General features: G+C 36.3%; 1 protein-coding gene across 1 annotated transcript in view; it reads left to right on the forward strand.

Annotated features, from left to right (window-relative positions):
• The window catches only part of RTN4 (reticulon 4), a 75,982-nt gene that overhangs the window by 17,651 nt on the left and 37,155 nt on the right, over window positions 1–21,176 (forward strand). The window contains exons 3-4 of the mRNA XM_010841696.1: window positions 6,271–6,327; window positions 7,017–9,422. Coding sequence (XP_010839998.1) covers window positions 6,271–6,327; window positions 7,017–9,422 — 2,463 coding nt within the window. The remainder of the gene's footprint in view (window positions 1–6,270; window positions 6,328–7,016; window positions 9,423–21,176) is intronic.

A 21,176-nucleotide genomic window follows, 5' to 3' on the forward strand; every position in this document is an offset into this window, starting at 1 on the left:
CGAGCCTGGACTGGCAACTCGTTTCCTACATGATATTTTACATGTTTCATTGCCATTCTCCCAAATCTTCCCACCCTCTCCCTCTCCCACAGAGTCCAAAACACTGTTCTATACATCAGTGTCTCTTTTGCTGTCTCGTACACCGGGTTATTGTTACCATCTTTCTAAATTCCATATACATGCGTTAGTATACGGTATTTATGTTTTTCCTTCTGGCTTACTTCACTCTGTATAATAGGCTCCAGTTTCATCCACCTCATTAGAACTGATTCAAATGTATTCTTTTTAATGGCTGAGTAATACTCCATTGTGTATATGTACCACAGCTTTCTTATCCATTCATCTGCTGATGGACATCTAGGTTGCTTCCATGTCTTGGCTATTATAAACAGTGCTGTGATGAACATTGGGGTACACAGCTTTCTTTATAGTCCAATTCTCACACCCATACATGACTACAGGAAAAACCATAGCTTTGACTAGATGGACCTTTGTTGGCAAAGTAAGGTCACTTCTTTTTAATATGCTGTCTAGGTTGGTCATAGCTTTTCTTCCAAGGAGCAAGCATCTTTTAAGTTCATGGCTGCAGTCACCATTTGCAGTGATTTGGAGCCCCCCCAATTAAAATATCTTACTGTTTCCATTGTTTTCCCATCTATTTGCCATGATGTAATGGGTCCAGATGCCATGATCTTAGTTTTTTAAATGTATCATGGAATATATCATTTGTAAATATCTTTTCCCATTCAGTAAGTGATCTTTTTGTTGTGTTGATGGGTTCATTTCATGATATAATAACACATAATAAAAGCAGACAACTTAAATAGTATTGTAGCTGGTGTGAACATATTTGCTTATCTCTCCTCTCCTTTTTTAATGTACCTAATGTGTATCATAAGATTTTTCAACTCAAAGCATTGTGTCAACAAATAACTGTTCTTTAAAAATTATCTATTACCCCTGAGGTCAATTTGTTACTATTTCAGTTACTTTCTAACCAAACTCCTCCTGGTCACCTCTATATTTGCCTTTGTTCATCTAAAGTAATGCAGTCATATTTTCCTGGACTAATTCTGAAACAGTTGATATTTCTTGTCTTTAAATATTTCCCGTTTTACAGTTTAGTGCTATGTACTTGGTTTTAGCCTATCTATGGATTTAACTTTAAAAAGTAGTTGCTATGGTAGAACACTGACTTAAACCTGGCTGAATGGAGCCTCCATGCAAATGGGTGGGTGAGTGAGTGAGTGAAGTCGCTCAGTCGTGTCTAACTCTTTGTGACCCCATGGGCTGTAGCCCACCAGGCTCCTCCATCCATGGGATTCTCCAGGCAAGAATACTGGAGTGGGCTGCCATTTCCTTCTCCAATGCATATATGTGTTAATATATGGTATTTGTTACTCTCTTTCTGACTTACTTCCCTCTATATAATAGGCTGTAGCTTCATCCAGCTCACTAAAAGTAACTCAAATTCGTTCTTTTTAATGGCTGAGTAATATTCTATTGTGCACACATACTGCATCTGCTTTATCCGTTTGTTGATGGACATCTAGGTTGCTTCCATGTCCTGGCTATTGTAGATAGTGCTGCCATGAACATAGGGTACGTGTGTCTTTCAGAATTGTGGTTTTCTCAGAGTATATGCTCAAGAGTGGGATTGTTGGGTCATATGATAGATTTATTCCTAGTTTTTTAAAGGATGTCCCTACTGTTTGCCATATTGGCTGTATCATTTTACATTCCCACCAACAGTGCAAGAGGGTTCTCTTTTCTCCACATCCCCTCCAGCATTTATTGTTTGTAGATTTTTTTTGATGATGGGCATTCTGAGTGATGTGAGGTGATACCTAATTATAGTTTTGATATGCATTTCTCCAATAATGAGTGATGTTAAGCATCTTTTCATGTGTTTATTGGCCATCTGTATATCTTCTATGGAGAAATGTCTGTTTAGGTCTTCTGCCCATTTTTTGATTGGGCTGTTTTTGTTTTTCTGATATTGAGCTTTTATATTGTGATTTTATATTGAGCTTTTATATTGTGCTTTTTTAATTTTGGATTTGTGTCTTTATATTTTGGAGATTAATCCTTTGTCAGTTGCTTCATTTGCACTTATTTTCTCCCATCTTGAGAGTTGTCTTTTAATCTTGTTTATTGTTTCCTTTGCTGTGCAGAAGCATTTAAGTTTAATTAGGTCCCAACTTATTTATTTTTGTTTTTATTTCCATTACTATAGGAGGTGGGTTTTAGAGGATCTTGCTGTGATTTATGTCAGGGGATATATTGCCTATGTTTTCCTCTTAAGAGCTTTATAGTTTCTGGCCTAACATTTAAGTCTTTAATCCATTTTGAGTGTTTTTTTTGTGTATGGTATTAGGAATTATTCTAGTTTTATTCTTTTATAGGTCGTTGTACAGTTTTCCCAGCACCACGTATTAAAGAAGCTATCTTTTCTCCATTTTATATTCGTGCCTCTTTTGTCAGAGATAAGGTACCCATAGGTATGTGGGTTTTTCTGTCCACTTTCTATCTTGTTCCATTGGGCTGTATTTCTGTTTTTGTGTCAACAACATACAGTCTTGATGACTGTAGCTTTGTAATATAGTTTGAAGTCAGGAAGGTTTATTTCTCCAGCTGTGTTTTCCTTTCTCAAGATTGCTTTGGCTTTTCGGAGTCTTTGGTGTTTCCATGCAAACCGTGAAATGTTTTTGTTCTTCTGTGAAAAATGCTATTGGTAGTTTGATAGAGATTACATTGAATCTATAGAATATTTTACATAGTGTAGATGTTACATTGTGAAGTAGAAGCAAACAGTCAAATATTCTGGATAATTACAAGGTATTTGCTGGGAGACAATTTTTCTTGTTTCAGGAGCTCAAACTTATGGGGCTGATCAACTAGGAATATGTAATTTATAACAGTTGCATTTGTGCATAAATACATCCCTCAGACGATAAAGCACTTGAGCTTGAGGGACCTTTTTCAAATCCCGGCTCTCTGGTATCCTAGCAGTGTGACTTAGAGCAAGTTGTTTCTTTTTTCCCCTTCTTTCTCTCACAACTTTTTGAGGTAGTTACTATTACTTTTCTTATTTCATATGAGGAAATGAAGCCCAGAAAGGCTCAGTAATACCTTTCTCAGGGTTGTACATTTATAAGTGACGGATCTGGCATTTGGACCCAGGCAGTTTGATCCCATGATTCATAGTGGGCCTTAGTGAGAGTCTGAGCAGCTCTCTTCTTCAGGGCCAAATGTTAGTGATCTCTTCTGGATTTTTTTCCCTAAGCACTTTTAGAAATGGAATACTTGTTTTGTGACTAATTTTGGATTGAATCTCATTTCACAAATGGGGATTGAAAAAAAATTTTTTTAGTGAATATTTCAACTACCAGTTTGTAAACTTTCTTACTTGACCAAGTGCCAGAAATATAATTTTTACTGTAAGAGTGATTCTGGATAGCAGTAAGGATATATTTTGAAAAAAAAAATACTTTAAATTTTTGGCACAATTGTAGATATATTTTCCTTTCCCTATAATTTTAACGTAACAGGTTTCTAGTTCACTTTCCAAATAGACTGTCTCTGAATTAGTTGGTTTTTAACTATATTGTCTAGAAGAAAAAAACCATTTTGTTAGGAATTTGCTACCTTTTATTTAGATGGAGCAGCTGTGTAATTATTTGTTTTTTTCCTTTGACCCCCAAATCTCAGTTTTGTACAACATTTTAATTCATTATCTTAGCTGAAAGGAATTTTCAAATTGTGATTTTACAAATGAGAAACAATTTAAGATTACAGAAGTCATCTTTTAAAAGTGTGTACACTGAAGCAGGAGCATGGATTTTAAATCTAGGCTATTGTGTAATTTAGAGCAAGCTACTAGATTGTCATCTGTAAAAATTCTCATATTTCTCATTGGGTTGATGTGTAGATTAAGTAAGTATGAAAAGTCCTTGGCCTGGCAGTAAGCATGAAATAAATGCTAAGTATTAGTTAAAAAATAAAATGTGTATGCATATGTGTGCGTGTGTGTGTGCTAGGTCGCTTCAGTCGTGTCTGACTCTTTACGACCTTAGGGACTGTAGCCCACCAGGCTCTCTATCCATGGGATTCTCCAGGCAAGAATACTGAAGTGGGTTGCCATGCCCTCCTCCAGGGGATCCTCCCAACCCAGGGACCAAACTGCGCCTCCTGCATTGCAAGGAGATCCTTTACCGTTGAGCCACCGGGGAAGCCCACGCATATGTGTACATTTTACAAAATCTCATAAGGCAAAGAGTCTCAATGGTTTGGGTGAGTGGCCTATCCAGCCTGTGGTTCTGGGTTATAGGAGACTTCTAAATGCTTGTCATGGATTTCACCTCACCACCAATCTAAGAAGCATTTATTTCTTTCTAAAATAATTTATTTATTTACTTTGGCTGTGCTGGGTCATTGTTGCTGTGTGAGGTTTTCTGTAGTTTTGGTGAGTGGGGGCTGCTCTGTAGTTGCAGCATACCGGTTTCTCTGCTGGCTTCCCTTGTGGAGCACAGGCTCAAAGGCGTGTGGGCTTCACTAGTTGCAGTGTGCAGGTTCAGTGGTTGTAGCTCTCAGGCTCTAAAGTGCAGGACCAATCGTTGTGGCACAGAGGCTTAGTTGCTCTGCGGCATGTGGGATTGTCTCAGATCAGGGATTGAACCCATCTGTGTCGCCTGCATTGGCAACCAGATTCTTTACCACTGAATCACTAGGGAAGCCCTGAGAATCCTTTAGGTATCATACCTAGGGTGAATTTGTTTTTAAATTTTATGTGACATTTTGAATTCTTTGAGAAGAATACCCTTGGAAGAAAAGACTTTGTTCATGATAGCCACATCTCTGATTGCTCTTTTTTCGTGTTGATCAGGCTTGTCTAGCTAGTCCTTACCAGTAGAAGTGTCCAAATTTATTATTTCCTCTACGTGAAAGAAATACCTCCTGTCATCTCTCAAACTATTTCAAGTTGTCTTTTGTTAGGGGCCTTCCTCTAGTGTAAACCAAAGATCTTTTGCATACGATTGCCCGCCAGCAGGTATAAAATGACATTGTACAAGGTTAATATACCAATATGTAGTGTATTAGTCTATGGGCTGCCATAACAAAACACCATAGACTAGGTAACTTAAACAAGGGAACTTTAATTCTTACAGTTCTGAAGACTGGAAGGTCTTAAGACCAAAGCATGGGCAAGTTAGGTTTCATTAAAGGCCTGTTTTCTTGGTGTATAGGTTGCTGCCTTCTCACTGTGTGCTCACATGACCTCTTTATGTGACCATGGCCCGACCCTCATGACCTCATGTATTCCTCTTTACCTCTGAAAGGCCCTGTTTTCAAACATGACTCACTGGACCTTAGGACTTCAACATAATGAATTTGGGGGGAAACACAGTTTAAAACATACGACATACATTGGTTAAGAAAGGGAGCTCTGGAGTCTTGCTACTGATGTATCCCCGGAGTCTTTGTTACTTATGTACTGAGTGAGTTTCTTAATTTGTCTGTCTCTCAGTTTTTTAATCTGTTAAATGGGATATTAACAACACTGTAACAGAATTATAAGGAGTAAAATGAGTTCTTGCATCATGTAAAGCACTTAGAATAACAAATAGAGAATATGCATGATTTTCTGAAAGTATTCTTCTAAAATGAACATGCTGCTGCTGCTAAGTCACTTCAGTCTTGTCCGACTCTGTGTGACCCCATAGATGGCAGCCCACCAGGCTCCCCCTTCCCTGGGATTCTCCAGGCAAGAACACTGGAGTGGGTTGCCATTTCCTTCTCCAGTGCATGTAAGTGAAAAGTGAAAGTGAAGTCGCTCAGTTGTGTCAGACTCTTAGCAACCCCATGGACTGCAGCCTACCAGGCTCCTCCATCCATGGGATTTTCCAGGCAAGAGTACTGGAGTGGGGTGCCATTACCTTCTCCAAAATTGAACATAGACCAATAAAAAAGAAAAGATTAGTGTATTAAAGCCATGATGATTCATGAAGTTTCTTTAACATAAACATGTTATTGCCTCTTGAGAAATGATAGGTTCTATGGGTATCATTTAGTCAATTTTGTAAATTATAATTTAATCTGGATTAATGGAACTACTAATGGTACTACTTTTTCCTTTCCATCTTGACTTTTTCTCTGTAGATAAAGTTTTGTGTTAACTCATTACAAACTGAACCCCTTGCTTGCTCCTCTTTAGTCTCCTTCCAGCTCTGTCTTTATTTCTGCTGAGGTTATATTCTATTTGTTTTTCAGATGAGACACTTTTTGCTCTTCCTGCTGCATCTGAGCCTGTGATACACTCCTCTGCAGGCAAGTTCTTTCTGCTAGCCTTTTATCTTCTGTGTATTCTAACTTTAACTTTTTAGTTTTGTTAACTGTGCTTAGTAGTTTGAATTTACTAAAAATTAGCATGATTCCAAGAATGTTTGTCTACTGACCAAGTTGAAATTTGCATTTTATATGCTATATCCAAGAGAGAAATGGGCAGAATCCTGATTCATAATTGGAAATGTGTAAAGAATTCTTGGACCCTTGATTTATGTTTACTTATTGACTAATCATTTCCTCCAAATATAGTTTATTTTCTTATAGCTGACAGGCTTTCACAGAACAGAATGCCAGTCTATGGCATTTAATTATCCATTGCCCCTTCTTTTCTGTACTGTCGGTCAAACTCTCTTCTCAAATTCTCATTTCTTCCTCTAATACTAGTTAATAGTAGTTTTTCTCAATTTTACTTGAGGTTTTTCTCAAAGATTTGATGTCTTTGCATGGCCTCTGTAGCTGTGCACATGTTTTTTGACCATAGCTTTAATTTCTTCAATAATGATTCAGTTGACTTGATAATTATTTATAAACTAAATGTTATTAGCATTTTAGTTAACAGTAAGTCTTTACTAACACTGTTTTTTGAATCTGTCATAAAACTTGCATTAACTCTGAGCATTAGCATCAGAGCACTGGCATTCTCTAACTTTCCTTTCTGTCCACGGTCACAGAAAAAGTTATGGATTTGAAGGAGCAGCCAGGTAACACTGTTTCTGCTGGTCAAGAGGATTTTCCATCTGTCCTGCCTGAAACTGCTGCTTCTCTTCCTTCTTTATCTCCTCTCTCAGCTGCTTCTTTTAAAGAACGTGAATACCTTGGTGATTTACCAGCAGTACTACCCACTGAAGGAACACTTCCAGCAACTTCAAATGAAGCTTCTAAAGCATTCTCAGAGAAGGCAAAAAATCCATTTGTAGAGAGAAATTTAACAGAGTTTTCAGAATTGGAATATTCAGAAATGGAATCATCATTCAGTGGTTCTCAAAAGGCAGAACCTGCCATAACAGTAGCGAATCCTAGGGACGAAATAGTTGTGAGGAGTAAAGATAAAGAAGAGGACTTAGTTAGTCTTAACATCCTTCATACTCAGCAGGAGTTATCTACAGTCCTTACGAAATCAGTTAAAGAAGAGGATAGAGTTCTGTCTCCAGAAAAAACAAAGGACAGTTTTAATGAAAAGGGAATTGCAGCAGAAGCTTCTATGAGGGAGGAATATGCAGACTTCAAACCATTTGAGCGAGTATGGGAAGTGAAAGATACTTACAAGCAAGATAGTGATGTTTTGGTTGCTGGAGGTAATATAGAGAGCGAATTGGAAGGTAAAGTGGATAAGAAACGTTTTTCAGATAGCCTTGAACAAACAAATCGTGAAAAAGATAGTGAAAGCAGTAATGATGACGCTTCATTTCCCAGTACACCAGAAGCTGTAAGAGGTGGTTCCGGAGCGTACATCACGTGTGCTCCCTTTAACCCAACAACTGAGAATGTTTCAACAAACATTTTTCCCTTGTTGGAAGATCATACTTCGGAAAATAAGACAGATGAAAAAAAGATAGAAGAAAAAAAGGCACAAATTGTAACAGAGAAGAATGCAAGTGTCAAAACATCAAACCCTTTCCTTATGGCAGCACAGGAGTCTAAGACAGATTACGTTACAACAGATCATGTGTCAAAGGTGACCGAGGAAGTAGTGGCAAACATGCCTGAAGGTCTAACCCCAGATTTGGTTCAGGAAGCATGTGAAAGTGAATTGAATGAAGCTACTGGTACAAAAATTGCCTTTGAAACAAAAATGGACCTGGTTCAAACTTCAGAAGCTGTGCAGGAGTCACTTTACCCTGTAACACAGCTTTGCCCATCTTTTGAAGAATCTGAAGCTACTCCGTCACCGGTTTTGCCTGACATTGTCATGGAAGCACCATTAAATTCTGTAGTTCCTAGTGCTGGTGCTTCTGCAGTGCAGCTCAGTTCATCACCATTAGAAACTCCTCCTTCAGTTAATTATGAAAGCATAAAGTTTGAGCCTGAAAATCCCCCACCATATGAGGAGGCCATGAATGTATCACTAAAAAAAGAATCAGGAATGAATGAAGAAATCACAGAGCCTGAAGGTATTAGTGTAGCTGTTCAGGAAACAGAAGCTCCTTATATATCTATTGCATGTGATTTAATTAAAGAAACAAAGATCTCTACTGAACCGACTCCAGATTTCTCTAGTTATTCAGAAATAGCAGAAGTTGCACAGCCAGTGCCCGAGCATTCTGAGCTAGTTGAAGATTCCTCCCCCGATTCTGAACCAGTTGACTTATTTAGTGATGATTCAATACCCGAAGTTCCACAAAAACAAGATGAAGCTGTAATACTTGTGAAAGAAAACCTCACTGAAATTTCATCTGAGTCAATGACAGGACATGACAATAAGGGAAAACTCAGTGCTTCACCATCACCTGAGGGAGGAAAACCGTATTTGGAGTCTTTTCAGCCCAGTTTAGGCATCACAAAAGATACCTTAGCACCTGATGAAGTTTCAGCATTGACCCAAAAGGAGAAAATCCCTTTGCAGATGGAGGAGCTCAATACTGCAGTTTATTCAAGTGATGGCTTATTCATTGCTCAGGAAGCAAACCTAAGAGAAAGTGAAACATTTTCAGATTCATCTCCGATTGAGATTATAGATGAGTTCCCGACCTTTGTCAGTTCTAAAGCAGATTCTTCTCCTACATTAGCCAGGGAATACACTGACCTAGAAGTAGCCCACAAAAGTGAAATTGCTGACATCCAGGATGGAGCTGGGTCATTGGCTTGTGCAGGATTGCCCCATGACCTTTCTTTCAAGAGTATACAACCTAAAGAGGAAGTTCATATCCCAGATGAGTTCTCCAAAGATAGGGGTGATGTTTCAAAGGTGCCCGTACTGCCTCCAGATGTTTCTGCTTTGGATGCTCAAGCAGAGATAGGCAGCATAGAAAAACCCAAAGTTCTTGTCAAAGAAGCCGAGAGAAAACTTCCTTCTGATACAGAAAAAGAGCGAAGATCTCCATCTGCTATATTTTCAGCAGAGCTGAGTAAAACTTCAGGTAATCAATTCATACATTATTTTGTGCTTTCTTGCCACCTTATGACTTATGGAACATTCTACTACCTTTTCTGTAGCATGTTATGTTTATAGGGTCTAAATATATCACATCGGTAAGAATTCTTTTTACTGGCTCAGTTAAAGGTTTTAGTGCTTTTTTTACCCCTCTTGCACTCATCACTCACTCTTGCTCTTAACTTGCCAATAATTATTTGTTGGTAATTTTTGTATTGTGCCACAGAACTGGAACAAAATTTTATTAGAATTGACTTCAACATCTGTTTCTTTCTTCTCTTTTGCTTTAGTGTTTCCTAATAGTGTAAAGAGCAAGAGGTATTAAAAACGAAGTATTTTCAGATATGTTTACTTTTGTTTTCCCAGAAATATCTTCATTTTAAAATCTTAAGGAAAGAACATTTCTGTTATTTATCTCTACTATTTCAATATAATGCAGTAATTCCAGTAATAGGTGTAAAGTTAAGCATATTGAGTATTACATGTTTTGTGAAGTATACATTGAGGTATGCTATTAATTCTCCTGGAAAGTACTAATTCTCATTTTTTTCTTTTGACTCCACATTTCCCACATACCTGATTTGTGTAAAGTAACTTGTGCATTTGTTTTTATTTAGCATCCTAATTTAGATGTGTTTTCTATAAAAATATGTAGTGATTACTATGAATTTACTGAGTATACTTAGGCATTGGAGATAGACCAGTTTACAGTTTGTTGCTATAATCAAAAAAAGGGGAGATCATGAACATTAAGGCAATGGGATGGGCACAGAGACGTAATAGTGTTTGATTGGAATCGGACATGAAGATAAGGGGAGGAGTTAAAGCTTACTCTGGGGAAACCGGGTTCCTTTTATGTGCAGATACCTGGATGGCAGTATGAGAAACTGAGTTGGAAACATGAGAAAATAAAGTGGGTTTAATGGGAGAAAATAGTTGTTTGTTGTTTTTTTTTTAAGAGTGCTTAGTGTTTATTAGACATAGTAGTATATATTACCTGTAGATTATTCATGTGCAAGGCAGATGCTTTTTTAAAATGTTTTTTAATTGGAGTATAATTACTTTACAGTGTTGTGTTAGTTTCTGCTGTGAATCAGCTATATGTATAATATATTCCCTCCCTCTTGAACCTCCCTGCCACCCACCCCTATCCCACCCCTCTAGGTCATCAGAGCATGGAGCTGAGCTCCTCATGTTATACAGTAGCTTCCCATTAGTTACCTGTTTTACTCATGGTCGTGTATATATGGCAGTGCCACTCTCTCAATTCGTCCCAGCCTCTCCTTCCCATACTGTGTCCGCAAGTCTGTTCTCTGACTGCAACTCTATTCCTGCCTTGCAAATAGGTTCATCAGTACCATTTTTCTAGATACCATATGTATGTTTTTCTCTTTCTGACATGCTTCACTCTGTGTGTCAGACTCTGGGTTCATCCACGTCACCAGATGACCAATAAAAATTCAGTTCTGAGAATGTTGTAATTAAGGTACCTATGTGATCCAAGAATGAGAGATACTATACATAGGAAGCTCTTGAGAGAGACCGTAACTGTATGCATGTATTTACTGTGGACTCAAGGCAGTAGTTAAAGCCGCAGACATCAACTACGCAGAAGGGTTACAGGTAGAAGAATTGATCAACATTACCAGATTCTGGAGAGGCTTAGTTAAGATAAGGATTGAGGATTTGTCAGAAGGAAGGGAGTTGTAATGGTCATCTCTGTTCTCAGAGGGCTAATGATTTTCTGCATCCTTGTTTGTGATCTAGGTGTTTTTTTTTTAGATTTCTGTGTCTTAATACTGAATATACTTTTAAATGTGAAAACATTAATCAGTATTAAATAATAAATAAAACTTGCTCAGATAATTTATTATTTCCAATTTGTTCTCCTTGTTTTCTTAAAATGACATTTATAGGCAGGATTCAATTTTAATTGGGGGAAAAAAAAGACTGATTTTAATCAGCAAAGGAGATGAGCAAAATGTGATGCAGACTTTGATGCCTTGTTGATATATTTAGATAAAATTAATTAGGAGAAAAATGAATGCTAGTCTTCTTTTCCGTTGATAAAAAGGTATTTTATCAAAACGTATTTTTTTTCTTTGTTTTTTGTTTTTTATATTTATGGGGATATAGTTGATAAACACTATTGTATTAGTTTCAGGTTGTACAGTAAAGTGAATCTGTTCTGTATATCATATACCCACTCTTTTTTAGGTTCTTTTCCCATATAGGCCATTATAGCATATTGAATAGAGTTCCCTGTGGTATACATTAGGTCCTTATTAGTTATCTATTTTATATATAGTAGTGTGTAAATGTTAATCTCAATCTTCCAATTTATCCTTCCCCTTTCCTAACCGCCCCCCCACCCCCACATAACCACAAGTTTATTTTCTACATCTGTGACTATTTCAGTTTTGTAAATAAGTTTATTTATACACTTTTTTTTAGATTCAACATAAAAGCGGTATCATATAATATTTGTCTTTCTCTGTCTGACTTCACTTAGTATGACAAAGAATACAGGATGGAAAAGGGAGAAAAAGAGTCATTTATAGTGGAGAAGCCTGAAGTACTACCTCGGCCAGGTGACCAGGGTTAACATTCACAGTGATAAGCTATGTTGATAGTCTGTGCCCAAACTGAGGGACATCCTACAAAATAATCTGGCTAGTACTTCTCAAAACTGTCAAAGTCATCAGGAACAATAAAGTCTGAGAAACTAAGGAGACATGATGATTAAATGTAATGTGATAGCCTGGATGGATGGCTCAGACTGTAAAGCATCTGTCTACAATGCGGGAGACCCGGGTTTGATCCCTGGGTCGGGAAGATCCGCTGGAGAAGGAAATGGCAATCCACTCCAGTACTATTGCCTGGAAAATCCCATGGACAGAGAAGCCTGGTAGGCTACAGCCCATGGGGTTGCAAAGAGTTGGACACGATTGAGCGACTTCACCTTCACTTCAGCCTGGATGGAATACTAGGACAGAAAGAGGACATTATGTGAAAACTAAGAAAACCCAAATAAAATATGGACTTTAGTTAATAAAAATGTATCCCTATTGACTCATTATATATGACAAGTGTACCATAGTAATATAATAAGAAACTGAGTACAGGGTATATGCTAACTCTCTGTAATATTCTTGTTATTTTTCTGTTAATCCAAAACTATTGTAAAATAAAATAATTTATTAAGTGTTCTTTTTAAAAAGGCCTGGAAATTACCTGGCATATATAGGCATTCAACAAGTGGTAGCTTTTTTATTTTTTAAATGATTTTTGCCATTTTGAAAAATAAAGGAAACATTTTTTCGTTTTAATTTGAATTTTTTTGATTACTTATGAGTCGGGACCATTTTTTAAAGCTTCTCTTTGCTTTTTATATTCATGCCCTTTATCTGGTTCAGTCAAGCTGTATTCTTTTTACTTTTTTGGCCATACCGCATGACCTGTGGGATCTTAGTTCCCTGACCAGGGATTAAACATGGCCCACTGTGGTGAAAGCACTGAGTCCTAACCACTGGGCAACCAGGGAATTCCCTCAAAGTATATACTCAATAGTAAAATGTAAATACTGGTTTCTCTCAGTTCATAATTAATGAACGTTCATTATGTTATTTTTTGCTTCACTGTACTTCATTATTTAGAGGCTGAGCATTTCATATGTGTTCTTTATTTTATTTAATTAATTTATTTATTTTAATTATTTTTTAATTATTTTTTTAAATTTTATTTTATTTAGCTTTACAATATTGTATTGGTTTTGCCATATATCAAAATGAATCTGCCACAGGTATACATAAATAAATACACATTCATTTTAAAAAAGATTTGTGGCTAAAGATTTATGCTTTTGGTACCTTGATGGTTTTCATTTTTTGCTTAAGATATATTATGATTATCATTGGCATTTTAATTTTTCACTTTCCACTTATTTTAAGTATAAATATCTAAGTTAAAATATTTTAATAATTGCTTAAATTTATGTTACTAAATTTAGACCCATATAGTGAAACTTCTGAATAGTTAACTGATAGCACTACCAGATGACAATTGAAATGTTTTTCTCAGATGATGAATGGAAGTCTCAGTTTGGCATAGAGTGACAGTTCAGGGATATAAGTGTATAATGGTTGGAAGATTATTAACAATTCTAAGGGCACAAAGAGGCGCTCTCTACCTTGGGATATTAAGAATGGCTTCACAAAGAGGTGCTACTTTAAAAGTTAGAGTTAGCAAATGTGAGTAAACATATAGACTTATTCATTTATATAAACATGATAAACATTTTCCAGATCCTGTTTTGATATTTTGGGGGCAATGTGTGGGTATTATGGTCAGTATGTAGAAACTTACTCACTCGAAGCTAGGGACAGATGAATTTGCAAACTGACCATGAGGGACTCTGTGAAAAGAAACATCAGGTTTATTCAGAACTAAAATGAAAAACCAGTCTGTGTTAAAAGAGGGTTTATTACACATTATATGCTAAATTTCCTGTGACTGTAATTAAGCTGAATTTTTAGAAAATCTATGGTATCACTTGAGTTTTTAAGATAATTGCTTTTTGAAAACAACTTTCATTTGGGAGTAATTTCAAACTTAAAAACAATTGCAAAAATAAAAGTACAAAGAATGTCTTATACTTTTCATCTAAATTTACCTGTTAATATTTCCCCATTTGCTTTATTATTTATGATCTCTTTTTATAAATAACTAGACAATGGATACATAAATACACCCTTTTTTCCAGAGCCCATGAGATAAGTTCTGTACATTCTGTTACCCCTAAATACTTCAAAAAGGGATATTCTCTTACATAACCTCAGCATAGCTATTAACTTTGTAAATTTACATTGATAACAGTGCTTTTTTCTAATCTACCATTCATATTCCAGTTGGTAGTTGACCTAGTGTCCTCTACTGTAAGGTCCAGTCTAGAGCCAAGTTTTATATTTAGTTGTTATGTTGCCTTTGATTTCTTTAATTTGCAGCATATCCAGTTTTTCTCTCTCATGACTAACATTTTTGAAGAACACAGGCCCTTTCCCTTCTCTCTTTTTAGTAGAAAATTCCTTGTTGTTTTTTTTTTTTTTTTTTTGCATTTGTGTATTGTTTGTTAGTGTTTAGATTGAGGTTATGATTCATGGCCAAAATGAAGACGATGTAGTGCCTCTCTCTTGATGTCAATCTGGAGGTGCCTACTATCCGTCAGTCCTTCATTGATGAGGCCATTCGGTCAAGTGGTTCCTGATTTCCTTATATAATTATTATCCTTTGTGACAGCTGACGGGTGACACTGCAAATATCCTGCCCTTTATTAAAATTCTTTCCCTAGATTTAGTATCTATTGAAGACTCTTGATTGATTTATTCTTTACCACTAAATTTGCAAAAGATGATTTTCAAAACTTCCTCCACATTTGTCAGTCAACACCAGTGTTCTACTCTTAGCAAGAAATCTCTTTTTCCATTAGTTGACTAATTAATTATCAGTATGGATCCATGAATTTCTCTTTTCCCCTAATGGTTTACAAATCATTACCATACTTAAATTATTTTGGTTATAAATTGCCCCAGAGTTGAAGGGCTCCCCTTCGAGTTGGCTCAGTGACATGCAGCTATCCTTTTGAGTGAAGGGCGAAACACTTCCTACTTTCTAACATAACGAAATGTTGTAGGCTCATCTTTTGCCCACTTTGTCCCAGCCACACAGTCAGCAGTTTCTCCAAGGGTCCCTGATTCCTTTCAGTGATCAAGAGCTGGATGCAAAGTACGAAGAGTTGTACTTTGCTCCTGTGGGATCTGTGCATTTTAGCCTTTCAATGCACAGAGGAAGGAAATACTTTTATACACACATATGAATAAACATAAGTACATCCATGTATTTATGAAGTCATGAGTTGATATATACTTCAGATCCAAAACATTCCTAGAGTACTGTTTCTTGCTTCCCTCATATCACATTTGCATTTTCCCTCAGATGGTAGAGAATCTGCTTGTAGTGCAGGAAACACGGGTTCGATCCCTGGGTTGGGAAGATCCCCTGGAGAAGGGGAATGGCTTTCCCACTCCAGTATTCTTGCCTGGAGAATTCCCTGGACAGAGAAGCTTGGCAAGCTACAGTCAGTCCTTGGGGTTGCAGAGAGCCAGACAGGACTGAGTGACTTAACACTTTTCTATAGTGAGAACATGACTCCTCACACTTTGTTTAATCCTTGAATGCATCTGAAATAGTCTTAGAATGTTTTATAATATCATTATAATAAAATAATGAGGATTATTTTTCAAATCCACCTGATAACCTGCCTCAGCCCTGCCCAGTTACTTGGGTTGGTTTTATTTTCCCTTTTCCTTTGGTTATACTACTCACTTGAAATAAAGTTAGATTTGTTTCAGTTCGCTTTCACTTTTAGGTGTTCTTCCTATTTGGGATGTTTTTAAACTAAGTATTTTGAACGGCCAAGAAAAGCCTAATTATTTGCATTTTACCTGAAAAGGAGGGACTTCGATTTATGGGAAATCTTTTAAGTACCAAGAACTTTCACATAAGTCATCTCATTTAGTCTTCATCATAATCTGAAAGAGGGAATCACTTAATGGATGAAAAAACCTAAGTCCGGGAATGTTAAGAAACTTCCCCAAGGTTGCATAGCAAATTAGGTATAGTAAACATAATACCTTTTGAGCTTCTGCTGTGTTTCAGATATTGGGCTAACTTTTTGCAAAATAATTTTTTATTGAAGTATAGTTGATTTGCAATGTTGTGTTAGCTTCAAGTGTACAACCAAGTGAATCAGTTATGCATATACCCACTCTTTTATAGATTCTTTTCCCATATAGGTCTTTAGAGTATTGAGTAGAGCTCACTGTGCTATACTATAGGTCCTTATTATATATTTTATATGTAGTAGTATGTATATGTCAATCCCAGTCTCAATTTATCCCTTCCCCCTGGTAACCATAAGTTTGTTTTCTACATGTCTGACTCTGTTTCTGTTTTGTGAGTAAGTTCATTCGTACCTTTTTTTTTAAATAAGATTCCACATACAGTCAATATGGGGCTTCACGTGTGGCACTAGTGGAAAAGAACCTGCCTGCTAGTGCAGGAGATGTAAGAGACGTGGGTTTGGTCCCTGGGTTGGGAAGATCCCCTGGAGGGAGGGCATGGTAACCCACTCCAGTATTTTTGCCCAGAGAATCCCATGGACAGAGGAGGCTGGCGGGCTACAGTCCATAGGATCTCACAGAGTTGGACACGACTGAAAGTGACTTAGCACGCAAGCACATAAGCAGTATATAATATTTGTCTTTCTCTGGCTTACTTCAGTCAGTATGATGATCTCTAGATCCATCCACGTTGCTGCAGCTGGCATTATTTCATTCTTTTTTGTGGCTGAGTAATATTCCATTGTATATATGTACCATATCATCTTTATCCACTCTGTTGACAGTCATTTAGGTTGCTTCCATGTATGACTGCTGTAAGTAGTGCTGCAATGAACATTGTGCTGCATATATCCTTTTTTTTTTAAATTTTATTTTATTTTTAAACTTTACAATATTGTGTTAGTTTTGCCAAATATCGAAATGAATCTGCCACAGGTATACCTGTGTTCCCCATCCTGAACCCTCCTCCCTCCTCCCTCCCCATACCCTCCCTCTGGGTCGTCCCAGTGCACCAGCCCCAAGCATCCAGTATTGTGCATCGAATATGCACTGGCGACTCGTTTCATACATGATATTATACATGTTTCAATGTCATTCTCCCAAATCTCCCCACCCTCTCCCTCTCCCTCAGAGTCCATAAGACTGATCTATACATCAGAGGGTATATGCCCAGTAGTGGGATTGCTGGGTCATATGGTAGTTCTATTTTTAGTTTTTTAAGGAACCACCATACTGTTCTCCATAATGGTTGTACCAATTTACATTCCCACTAACACTGTAGGAGGGTTCCCTTTTCTCGACACTCTCTCCAGCATTTATTGTTCGTAGATTTTTTGTTTTTGATGATGGCCATTCTTACTGGTGTGAGGTGATATTGTAGTTTTTGTATCTTTCTAATAATTAGTGATGTTGAACATCTTTTCATGTGTTTGTTGACCATCTCTACGTCTTTGGAGAAATGTCTGTTTAATTCTCCCCATTTTTGGATTGGGATGTTTGGTTTTTTGATATTGAGCTGCGTGAGCTGTTTGTATATTTTGGAGATTAATCCCTTGTCAGGACTTGTACTAATTTTTGCCCTTCTAATAATAAGAAAACCCATTACTCTGTTGATTACCAACAATGAATATTTATTAATATTTTTATAAAAAATTGATAGTTAATGACTTACACATTATACAAAGTTCAATAAGTGTAATTACGGTAAGTCTTCTCCCTTTCATAACCAGCTGCCTAGTGTACCTTCCTAGAGTCATTTACTAGGATTTGCTTCGTAAGTATCCTTCCAGACATTGTGTACCTGGCTTTTTTTAAAAAAAAAAACCTGTAGTTGTTTGACAGGTTAAAGTAACTATCTTGCTGTTTTGATCTTTAATTATTAGTGAAAGTGAACGTGTTCCACATATTTATTGATTATTTGTATTTCTTGTATGAAGTGCCTGTTCATCCCCTTTGCCCATTTAAAATTTAGAATCACCTCTTTCTGATTTTGAGAGTTCTTTGTATACAGTACAAAGATGCAAATTTTTGTCATTTTATAGTTTTCCCTTAGTTTTGTGAATTTTATTTTACTTTTTAGTGGATATTTTCAGTTTTCACATGGGAATATTTATAACCTTTAGTTTATTTACTAATTTACAGCTTCGTTTTTATGTTTGGGCTTCCCTGGTGGCTCAGTCGGTAAAGTGTCTGCCTGCAATGCGGGAGACCCGGGTTCGATCCCTGGGTTGGGAAGATCCCCTGGAGAAGGAAATGGCAATCCACTTCAGTACTCTTGCCTGGAAAATTCCATGGACTGAGGAACCTGGTAGGCTACAGTCCATGGGGTTGCAAAGAGTCAGACACAACTGTATGACTTCACTTTATGTTTAATTCCGATCTGTTCGAAATTGATTTTGAATTCTGGTCAGAGATCGTTTTATTCCACATGTTATTTGGTGTTGGAGTTATTTTCCTTTTCCCATAGTACTCGGATCTAGTTCCTGACTGCCAATCAATCCTGGGAAAGAGCTGGAAAATTGAGTAGTTTTTGCCAGATTGCCTGTCTTGGGTTGGACAGTCAACTGTACTGTGGGTGTTGGTGCCATCTAGTGTTGGAGACAGAAAAGGGTATCTGTGGAATGCTCTGTAATCCACCATATTCAGTTGGGCAAAGGAGTTTAGTGAGTTGTGCATATTTGCTTCACACTAAGAAATGACTTTGAAAATGACTTTATATATAAGAGGATTTTGAATTCAGGCACAACATATTAAATCAAGCAAATGCTTGAATCATGCTATGATAAACATTATGAAGTGACCTTGAAGATTCCCCCAAACATGTATTGAGCGAAAACTTAAAAGTTTTCAAAGATTTGTTCAAAACCTAATGATTATTTAATTCCAAATTTTAAAATGCTTTGGATCTTTTGTAATAGCTATTTTGGATTATAATATAAGAAATCAACATTTATTTAGTTCTTATTGAATAGTATCACTTTCAGTTTCTTATGGTTTGTACTATTCATTTTTAGCAGCTTATATGAAATTGTTTATAGACCTTAGAATGTTCATTATTTTTTGGTTATTTGTAGCTTGTTCATTTTCTAGAATACAGTCTTTGTTCATGTCTTAGGTTCAATTCAGTAATTAATGCTGAAGTGCTATAATTTAGTCCATAGAGGGCATTATATTACAGCGTATGGTGTTAAGCGTTATAATTTAATCCCTTTCAGTAATGGGACATATGTTGAGTTTCATACTTTTGTATAGCTCAGAATAATTAAATTTTGAAGTAAGTGTAAAACTACTCTGTAACTATAACTTTTTTTATTATAAATTCCTGTTGTCCATTGCTGGAAAGTAGAAATAATTTTTTTAGTTATTAAGAATTGTATACTAGCAACTGCCAATTTAGAGAGTAGCACTTCAACCCAAATGATCCCTTCTTTCTCACCTTATTTGCCTTCATCTCTAAATATCACAAAGCAAACAAAGCAAAACAAAAACTTGAGTTTTTCTGGGGTTCAGAATTAGAGGAAGGAAAGAAATGGAAAAGGAGGACTATGTTGCAAGAGGTGGCCTGGGAGGTCTTACAGGTTAAATATTGCTGCCTACTCCAAAATACAGACTTCTGCTGTCCGAAATCCTAGATTGAACCAAGTCAAGTACCAGAAGATGTGAATAATAGGAATGGTAAATACCTTTTGTCTCAAGAATTCTTTTTTCCTTCTCACATTAGTGTAGTAATCTCTGACTTGAAAACAGTGTTTGGGCGATGTTTTTGAGTGCATTATTTTAATGCTAAGGTAGTTACTGGCCTTCAGTCTTAAGGAATTCATTATTAGAAAATACTACTTTGGAAATGTTACATAGTTAGTGAATAGTTTCTGATTTCTAACTACTGCAGGAAGAGGCCAGAGATTTTTAGCTGTGATATGACGTGGTGACAGTGTTCTCAAATATCACATTATCCAAGGGTCCAGTGAGGAGAATTTAAAGTTAAATATTAACTTTTTATCTGAGAATACTAGCCTCTTTAAAAATTGCTTGCTTTATTTGTGTTTGGAGTTAGAGAGGCAGAGAGGGAAAGGAACTGAGTTCTTTATTCAGGCCACTTCTGATATGATCACGGGTTTTTTGCAGCCCCAGTTTTACAGCAAGTTCTAATATATATACATATATATATTATATATATATATAAAACATATATATATGTTATACTATTTCATTGTAGCTAATCTTCTGAAGTATGTAGTTTCCTGCGTAGGCTCCATTCTTTATACTTCAGCATATAAAGCATTTAAAAATATATGTTGCCTTTCCTGCTAAAGTCAAATGACAGTGTTAGTTAAACCAGTTATGAAATGTTAGTAAAGATAAAATATTCTGTAGTGGAATGAATATCAGTTTTATAATTTTATAATAAAAATTTTAGAAATTCCTTTGATTTGTTTTTGTATTTATCAGTAAAATTTTATTTTGGTCTTATGTCACTTTCCCAAAGCAAATGATATAATTAGCATGTGAATATTTCTCCTCAAGCAAAGAGTCTATTAATAGTACCTGCAGTGGTGCCTAATAGATATTTATTGAAAGATTGAGTTGGAGCAGGTGGTGATTACAAAGAAGTGTATATTTACAAGTCTCTGGATTTCTGTAATTGAAAAAGAAGAAAAAGCATTACATTAGAAATAGAATAAAAACTTTTTTCTATTTAAATAATTTATATTCAAGAAACAGTAATAATTTAACTTTTGAGATTCTCTTGTCATACCCTTATAAGGGTGCAAAATGCTGATAATTTAGGAAAAAGTAAAAAGAGAATGCATTTGCAAGACTTGAAATTTAAGCTATTACCCTTCTTTGGATCAGTCCATTTTTATCTTTTCAGGTAATCATTAATTTTAAAGTTTTAAATGAGGCTGGAAAGCAGCAGCAGAATTCCCCTATCAAGAAAAAAAGCAAGAACCGAATGTGGTCTTCAAGTGTATTACAGATATATTCAGTGATTAACTCTGCCAGAACAACCCTCTTTTCTCTCCTTTCTTTTGGTAGCTTGCCTCCCACCCCACCCCACCCTT

The sequence above is a fragment of the Bison bison genome, unplaced genomic scaffold (genome assembly GCF_000754665.1).
Source record: "Bison bison bison isolate TAMUID 2011002044 unplaced genomic scaffold, Bison_UMD1.0 scf7180017864166, whole genome shotgun sequence".
Classification (NCBI taxonomy): Eukaryota; Metazoa; Chordata; class Mammalia; order Artiodactyla; family Bovidae; genus Bison; species Bison bison.